The sequence below is a fragment of the Emys orbicularis genome, chromosome 20 (assembly GCF_028017835.1).
Source record: "Emys orbicularis isolate rEmyOrb1 chromosome 20, rEmyOrb1.hap1, whole genome shotgun sequence".
Lineage (NCBI taxonomy): Eukaryota > Metazoa > Chordata > Testudines > Emydidae > Emys > Emys orbicularis.
In genome coordinates, this window is record NC_088702.1 from 6,879,501 (window position 1) to 6,888,415 (window position 8,915).

General features: G+C 40.4%; 1 protein-coding gene across 2 annotated transcripts in view; it reads left to right on the forward strand.

Annotated features, from left to right (window-relative positions):
• The window catches only part of RPRD2 (regulation of nuclear pre-mRNA domain containing 2), a 44,381-nt gene extending 35,747 nt beyond the window's left edge, over window positions 1-8,634 (forward strand). Inside the window, exons 8-11 of one of the 2 annotated variants that reach the window (XM_065420142.1) lie at window positions 597-882; window positions 1,296-1,556; window positions 2,185-2,388; window positions 3,350-8,634. In XM_065420142.1, the coding sequence (XP_065276214.1) occupies window positions 597-882; window positions 1,296-1,556; window positions 2,185-2,388; window positions 3,350-6,072 (3,474 nt within the window). In that variant the 3' untranslated portion in view covers window positions 6,073-8,634. The remainder of the gene's footprint in view (window positions 1-596; window positions 883-1,295; window positions 1,557-2,184; window positions 2,389-3,349) is intronic. The other variant, XM_065420143.1, reaches the window with a different exon arrangement.
• The last annotated feature ends 281 nt before the right edge of the window (window positions 8,635-8,915 follow it).

The following is an 8,915-nucleotide window of genomic DNA, read 5'->3' on the forward strand; positions in this document are numbered from 1 at the left end:
AGAAAAATGACTGATAAAATCTCAGTGTACTAATGAATGAAGTAGAAATTGTGTGAGATTATAACACAAATGGTTTAAAAGGAGAGCAGAGATGATGGAGGTCAACTAATGAGATAATTAGATAATTAGATGCTGTTAAGGTTGGTAGGAGCTAATAATTTGACCTACCATTTTTCTCATATGTTTTGCAAATTCTCTGCATGTGAAAAAAGAAAAGATTCATTTGTTATGCCGAGTGTAAAGTTAACTTTGAGAAGCTGAACACCTTTGTCGGTAATCTAGATCTGAGAGTGACCTTTGGGTACTGAAGTTTTTCCTCATTTCTTGAAGCATTGTATCAAACACGATAGTTTATGGATTTGAAAAGATTCTTCCAACAAAAGCATTAACTAAATGGAAAAAGTAGACACATGAATATCCCTTCTGAGGTTCTTGCTCTGTAATCCATATTGAAAAGGGAAATACTTAATGCAGGGGCAGAGATGATTGGGGAGTTGAATATGCTGCTATTAATACTATAGAAATGGTTCAAAGGTACGTTATTTTTCCTTCTTTATAAAGGACACTAAGCTAAATATCCTTTTTTTGTGTCTTAGGCTTATAAAACATTTGCCAATAGAGTGAGCAATCTAAAGAAAAAATTAGATCAATTGAAAGCAACTCTTCCTGATCCAGAAGAGTCTCCTGTCCCTTCTCCAAGTATGGATGCTCCATCTCCAACTGGTTCTGAGTCCCCTTTCCAGGGAATGGGGGAAGAGGACGACATCCAGTCTCCAGCAGTGGAAAGCGAGAAGTCTGTATCTCCTGAACCTGTGGCAGATAATCGGGATGTGGAGGACATGGAACTGTCTGATGTGGAAGATGACGCATCTAAAATTATTGGTAAGTTCTGTGGAAGTAGCAGTAAAATGGGCTAATAGTTTTATACTATCCACAAAACTATCTAGGCAAACAGTTTTTCCAGACCTCATATAGAATCAAGAGGATGGTGAGAAACTTTCCTTGTTCTGGGAATACTGCAGCTCAGGTGCTATGCCAGTCCTCCAGCAAAAAGCAGGAAAGTCAGACCCAGATATTTCTAACTTAAAAACAAGCATAAAAAACCTTCTTTTCATGAGGCTGTCCTTACACACCCTAACAGTTCAGTAAAGGGCATCAACAATTGCTTTTCCTCTGAGCCTTTACAGTAGTTTGTTTTAAACCTGGGACACATTGAGAAGCCTGCAGCTCTTAAGCCAAAAGAATTCTGGGAGGCAGATTGAACATTCCATGTTTTCTCTCTCTATTTGAATTAGTGGAGGAGAGGAAGGAGAAACAGGTTGTTCCTTCTTCAGCACCTGCAAAGACTGAAAGTGTCCCCAAAGCAACAACCTCCACAGTGGTTGCTGCTACACCAGCAGTAACAACTCCTGCTCAGACTCCTCCAACTCCCAAGACAGTGAGCACAGTGCCTGTCCCTCCATCGCCGGCACTTGGTCTGCCAAACCTTGCCAACGTTGACCTAGCAAAGATCAGCTCCATTCTTAGCAGCTTAACTTCCGTTATGAAGAATACAGGTGAGTGTCTAAATTGCAGGTTGTGACTGAGTGGTGCTGTTCAGCAGAGACAGAATTCCGCATTATACAAGCAATAACTTTGTTGCTCAGATCTTTTTTTGCTTCTGTAACATTTTAGAACTAAAACATTGAATTGTAATTCACTCTGTACTTCAGGAGAGCTGTGACATAGTAGTACTAAAAGCCCTCTCAATATCAGTTTTAAACATGCTTCCTTTTAAATGATTTAAGGGCATCTGTAGTGTAGAGTTTCCAAGTAGGACATGGTGCTACCTACGTCTGTGCACCATAGTGATCTTAGGGTCTGGTCTGTGCTAGGGTTCCTACTGTTGTTAACGATGCAGTAGTGAAGGTGGTCATGCTAGTTGTAGACAAGGCTTCCACAGCTGCTGACATTTTTAACAGTGTCATGTAGGTCTGTGTGATGCTGTTAAACGCTGGTTGCTTCAGGAGCCTTGTCTACACTAGCACCTTACTGCAACTCTACTGGTATTAGTAATAGTTGAAAGTAGCCAGAAAACCCTACCTTAACAAAGCAGTATGTATGAGCAGTGTATTTATTGACTGTTTTCATTGCTCTTGGAAAGTAGCATTTTGTGTTTCTGAGCAGCAAATGTTTTCACCTCAGGGGTCAGTCCTGCATCAAGACCTTCCCCAGGAACCCCAACGAGCCCCACGACTCTTACTAGTGGCCTGAAGACTCCTATTGTGGGGACTCCATCCGGTCCTCCAAATCCGTTAGCAAATATTCTTTCCAAAGTTGAAATAACTCCTGAAAGCATTTTGTCAGTTCTCTCCAAAACCCAGACCCAGACTGCACCAACATTGCAAAGTAAGTATTTAAAATCCACTCCTTTTGCACAATATAAATAGTTAGCATCTATATTTGGATGGCAGCATCAATACTAAAGCATCCTACTGTGTGTTCCTGAAACAAGACTTTATCTGGGAGGAAATTAGCTTGTAGTATGTAACACTTTTTCCAAATGTAAATTACATTTTGCAAGGTAGTGTATTTGGCATGGCCAAGTCAATTTTGTAACAGATTCAGGGAGTGTTTTCCTATATGTTTAATCTTTTAAAAATCTTTTAAAAATCTGATGGTGTTGGATACCATCCTAGAACATTTTATATTTGCTTTATTAGTTGTAACTTTTATGACTAAATCTTGTTGTTGCACAGTAAGCAAATAGTGTGAATATGTTTAATTGCTGGACTTCACCCTGGCTTTCCAGTTAGCCAAATAATTATATTGTAATGTGCTTACTAAAATCTTAAGTTGCATGGAAAAAATGTAGCAGAGCAGGGGACCCATGAGTGAGTACCTCTTGGATTCTATTCCTAGCTCTGGGATGGGGTTTGTTTTAGTGGTTTGAGCAGGGGGTTCGCAGCGGAGGATTCTAGATTCTGGGGGGGTTCCCTCTACTACTTGCTCGTATGATCTTGGTTAATAATATCACTTCCATGCCTCTGCTTAACTAGCTGTAACATGAACATAATACCGACGTGGTTTAGATGTGTGTTATAATTTATATTGGTAAAACAATTTGAGATCAAAAGCACTATGGAAATGCAAAGTAATTAGTATTGAATAGTACGTAGAGATGGCAAAGTCTAACCATTTTGTTGGCTCAGATGTCAACTAGTTTCAAAAATGTAAGTTTGTAGCTTCTCTGCCCACAAAACCAATCATGATGATGGCTTAGCACGAATTTTCTGTTGAAATGGTTGTAGGTTACTCTGCCTCTTAAAATATGTAATTAAAATGTTTTGTTTTGTTTTTTTTCCTCCAGGTTTATCATCCTTACTTCAAAGCGTTGCTGGAAATACAGCCCAATCAAGTGAAACAGCATCTCAGAGCACTTCAGCATCACCAGCCAATACAACTGTTTCTTGCATGAAAGGGAGGAATGTTCCTTCCAATACTCAGTCTTTTATGTCTAAAAATGTTGGTTATTCTCCAAATTCTTCTACTGCTGAGGTTTCTTCAACTTCGGTTAACAAGGCTCCTGTTGGACATAGCCCAGGGCTTTCAAGTTCTAGTTTTAAACCACCAACAAATTCCCTTGGATTTGTCAATACCCATCCTACCAGTCCTTCCCTTTTACCAACAGAAACCTCACTGAGTCAGTCCTCTGAGATTTCAAAAACAAAGCTGGAGTCAGAACCGACCTCTCCAAGCCTGGAAATGAAGATACACAATTTTTTAAAGGGAAACCCTGGTTTCAGTGGTCTAAACTTGAATATTCCAATTTTAAGCAGTTTAGGGTCCAACATCACATCAGAAAGCCATTCATCTGACTTTCAGCGTGGTCCTACTAGCACTTCTATGGACAATGTGGATGGGACGCCAGTCCGTGATGAACGAAGTGGAACGCCAACCCAAGATGAGATGATGGATAAACCAACATCAAGCAATGTTGACACTATGTCTTTATTATCAAAGATTATAAGCCCTGGATCGTCTACTCCCAGTAGCACAAGGTCCCCTCCTCAGAGCAGAGATGATGGATATCCCCAAGAACTGTCTAATTCTGTGCCTGCCTATAGGTCTTTCGGTCTCGGCAGGGATTCTCCAGCCAGCATGTACAAGCAGTCGTCCGATAATATGGAAATACCTTCTTCTTTAATGGATTCCCCTCAGGAGAAGTTTTACCCAGACACATCTTTTCAAGAAGATGAAGATTATCGTGACTTTGAATATTCTGGGCCACCACCATCTGCCATCATGAACCTGGAGAAGAAGCCTTCAAAATCCATTTTGAAAGCAAGTAAGCTTGCCGACGCTGCAGAGTACCAGCCAGTTCTCTCTAGTTACAGTCAAAGAGCGCAAGAGTTTAGTGTGAAGTCTTCTTTTCCTCAGTCTATGAGGTCTATCCTTGAGAAGAATGAGAGCTGTGATCCACTGTCATCGTCCTCTGGAATGTATGGAAGTTACAGCCTACGAGCAAATGACTCTGGATCTGATGGTTCCCCTTCACCCAGTAAGAACGATGTGTTTTTCACACCAGACTCCAATCATAATAATTTATCAAAATTTGTGATACATTCTGGCCTGTCACAGAAACAGTATCCAGACTCTCCCCATTCACTTCCTCACAGATCACTTTTCTCTCCTCAAAACACTCTTTCAAATCCTGCTGGTAGACCACCCACATCCAGTGTGGAGAAATCTTTAGGTTCTTCCATTTCTGCCACTTCAACAATTGAGTTTAAGAACATGCTTAAAAATGCATCTCGCAAGCCTTCTGAGGAAAAGCATTTTAGCCAGGTTCCGAAAGGTAGCTCACATGAAGGGGTTAGCCTATCTAGTCTCAGCCAAGCTGGAACTTCTACCGGAGAGCAGCAGCAGCAAGAGGAGCACTATCGTATAGAAACTAGGGTGTCGTCATCTTGTTTAGACTTGCCTGATAGCACTGAAGAGAAAGGAGCCCCTATAGAAACTCTGGGTTACCATAATGCATCCAATAGGGGAATGTCAGGAGAACCAATTCAAACAGTAGAATCTATAAGAGTTCTTGGGAAAGGAAATAGAGGACACGGGCGAGAGGCATCTAGAGTAGGCTGGTTTGAGCTAAGTAATACAGGTAGTGCTTTTGATAATGGGCCCTCAAGTGCTACTGAGCTGCCCACCATGGGTACTGGCAGTGGAATTGCCAGCTTTCAAACACAGTACAAAGAACACGTGCCACAATTTCAGGAGAGTGTAAACAATTTCAGAACAAATAATTTCAGCACTGCCTTTGAGCGTCACATACCACCTCCTCCCATAGAGCATGGAACTCCTTTTCAGAGGGAACAAGTTGGTGCACCTGCTGGGCCCCCATCTGCTCCGCCCAAGGATCATGGAAGCCTGTTTCCTAGGGATCACTCAGTTCCTCCACACATGTCATCAGTGGATCACACTAATCCTTTTTCAAAAGAAAAATCCTCTCCACTCTCATTGCCTCATACTGCCCCTCCTCCTCCTTCTGTGGAACATAGCGGGCTTCCATTTCCTACTCCTCCCCCTCCACCTCACTCTGTGGAACATGGTGGCGTTCCATTCCCTACCCCGCCGCCACCTTCTGGGGAACACGGGGGCATTCCATTTCCTGCCCCTCCCCTGACCGTGGAACATGGTGGTGTCACGTTTTCCAAGGATCACGGTACTATTCATCAAGGAACTATAAAAGAGCATTTTAATGTGCATTCAGGACCAAGGGACCATGTGGCCCCACCTCAGCGGGACCACAGTGGTCCACCCCTTGGTCGGGTTCGAGAAAACATAGGCCTAACTTCCCTTTCGAGAGATCAGCATGGGCCATCCCATAGCGTTCCTCACATTGGCCCATCTCATAGAGACAATGTAAACCGGAGTGGAATGATGATTAGGAACCCACGACCAGACTTTAGGCCTAGGGAACCTTTCATAAACAGAGACCCATTTCCCAGCTTAAAAAGGCCTCGGCCACCTCTTGTAAGGGGCCCTCCATTCTTTGCACCAAAACGCCCGTTCTTTCCTCCCAGGTACTGAAACAGACATGCGTCTCTGTAAGTGAAGGTATTTTGGATATTCTAGAGAGCAGTGGAAGTAGCGCTTTCACTTTTGTTTTTCCTTAAAGAGCCCCATAACATTTTTCTAAATTAAATATGTTCTGGTACTTTTTTTGGTTGTTTATTTTTTTAAGCCAACCAGTTGGCGTAAATCTAGTAAAATGTTTTAACAAAAAATAAGAATTTTCCGAAGAGTATTGCCGTTGAAATAAAACTTCTAGTCATAAAAAATGATTGAATGTGCGATGTTGGGATGTTATTTTTAGCTGATTACCAAATTGTTTTGCTTCATGAGTCCTCCGAACCCATGTCAAAAAATAGAGGTGGGGGAAGGAACTCTGTTGCTACTATTGATTAAGGAAGATAAAGGGTCCAAGCTTTCAAAGCCTTCCCTGTGGCAATAGAAATATTAACCCTTCCTTGTGCCTTTTGTTTAGGTTAATCAGTCACTTTTTTCACTGATGTCTGCTCAGTCGGTCCCTTGCTATGAAGCCTTGGAACATCTTGCTGCTTGCTGTTTTCCATCTTGCTGATAGGAATAGGGAGAGGGTAGGCAACTAACATGGTCAGTTTTTCAGCCCTTCTGTTTGCTTTTTCTGCCTTTCTCAAAATGCAAAAGGAAAAAACCTGCTTTTCACAGTTGATAGCTTTGCCACTGAGGGTCTTGAACTTTTCTCCTAAGTTGGGTTTCAGAAAACAGTCTCTAAAGTATGTGCACTTCCTATCTCCAACTTGGCTTCCTTCCTCAACATGCTAAGAGGGTTATATTTTGCTGAATATAAATCAAGTAATGCATTTAAAATAAGTGAATGCAGGGAGGTAGCTAGTGGTAAAACTCAAATCTGTGCTTACACACACATTTAATGTATACAGTGTATATTTGAAACATGTGCCTGCATACACATGTACAAGCTGCATCATTTTTTTTCTTTCTTGTCTTATATCACAGAGCTAGGCCAGGTCTAGTAAACTATATTTACTTTTTTGCTGGGAGCATTGTTGACATACATGTATTCTTCACTTTTTGTAATCACACCTTTCCTTGTGCTTTGTTTGAAGCACATAGTCCCATGTAAGATGAGAGAGAAACTGCATGCAGCAATGTGAAAACAATACCTAAACTCTTCCCACGTTTTCATAAACTCACTTCTGCTGCCATGTGCATAGAGGACTTTGTGTGGAGTTTGAATTACTTTATTTGATTTTTTTTTTTTAAGTGAGTAGAATACAACATACTAGTGTCTGATAAAGGTATGGGAAAATATCTATAAAAATAACTACAGAATGAGAAAATGGCAGAGCATTTGTTTGTGCTTGGGCTGTGTGTTTTATTTAATATATATAATATGTATAATTCCATACACAAGTAAGTGAATCGGAAGGTTGTATGGGTGTATTTTATTGAATTGCCCTGGGTTTACAGAAAGAATGATGTTATAGTGCCAGTGCATAAAAACCACCTCTCTTTTCTAATCTTAGGACAAAAACGTGCGTTCCACTTCATTTTGCAGCCAGCAGCAGATGTCGCTGCTGCTGGTCTATAGGGGGGCTGTATTTAGGCAGCATCATGGAATGGTGCACCTTGTTGTGTGGACTGTTTCAGTTAAACAGAATTCCTGAAAAAGTAACTGCATGTGTAATTCATGCAAACATTGAGTGTTTAAACTTTTGGGTTAAATTTAAACAGTATTTATTCCTTTTCTGTTCCTTCTGAGTTCTGTTCTCTTTGGACACCGCAGCTCCTTTCAGTGAACCTCCAATATGATTATTGAATGGATAACACACCAAAGTACTACTGTGAGGGTAGCTTGTGTAAGTTAAGCAAAATGTTCAGAAGGTAAAAAAGCAGTCAAGATATAAAGCAAGAAAACTACGTAATAAGATGTGAGAATTCACTTATCCTATGATATGAAGTAAGATGATCTAACTCAGTTCCCTATACACCAGCACTCAGAATGTCTGATCATATTTCTCATTAGTCTAGCCATACAGCTCTTAAATTTTAGGACTTGTAGGACGTGGATATATTTTAATATCTAATGTTAATGTCCAGCACGAAAACTGAAAACATTTCACAGTTGTTGATATATATTGGAAATGACGCATAGCTTAGCCCAACTTCTTTGCTCTACTGGAACATTTGAAATGAAGCTTTCAGTAACAGCGTGGCATTCCATTTACCTCAAACCTAAACTACACAATCCCATTGCTTTAATATCTATCCTGGCTTGAAGGGACAGTTTCAGAGAAGTCATAGCTTAAAGATACTTTGTTGGAGGAAACCAAGGGGGTGAAAAAACGCAGGAGATTCTGATGTAAGAATGGAACCAATATTGACTAGAAAAAAATTTCCCTCTAGAATAAAAGAATGTGAATTATTTCTGCTGTTCTTGCTTAAAGTGGTGATTTCGAAGTAAAGAATTATTAAAATCAGATGGTGACCATCTAAGAACTGCTCTCCATGCCATCTGACATGCCTGGCGAGTGGCTTCATTGCTCTTGGAGGTGGCTTTTTGGGTAACTTGAAAAGTAAAATGACTGATTTAAAAAAAAAACACACAAAAACTTCTTGTAAAAAAAAAAAAAAAAAAAGGACTATTTTAATGATGAAAGCTCCATGTTTTTTGTTTGAGGTTTTTCATTTTATTCTGTGCTTGTTACTTTAAACAAAATGTCTACAGTAACTGAAGACACGTGTACATATGTAGAAACCACACAACTTATTTCTGGACATGAAGGCGTTTTTTCCTGTGTCTGTGATTTAAACTACCCAACCGTTCTTGAACTTTTGTATTTCACCTTATAAGAAAAAGAAATAAACAT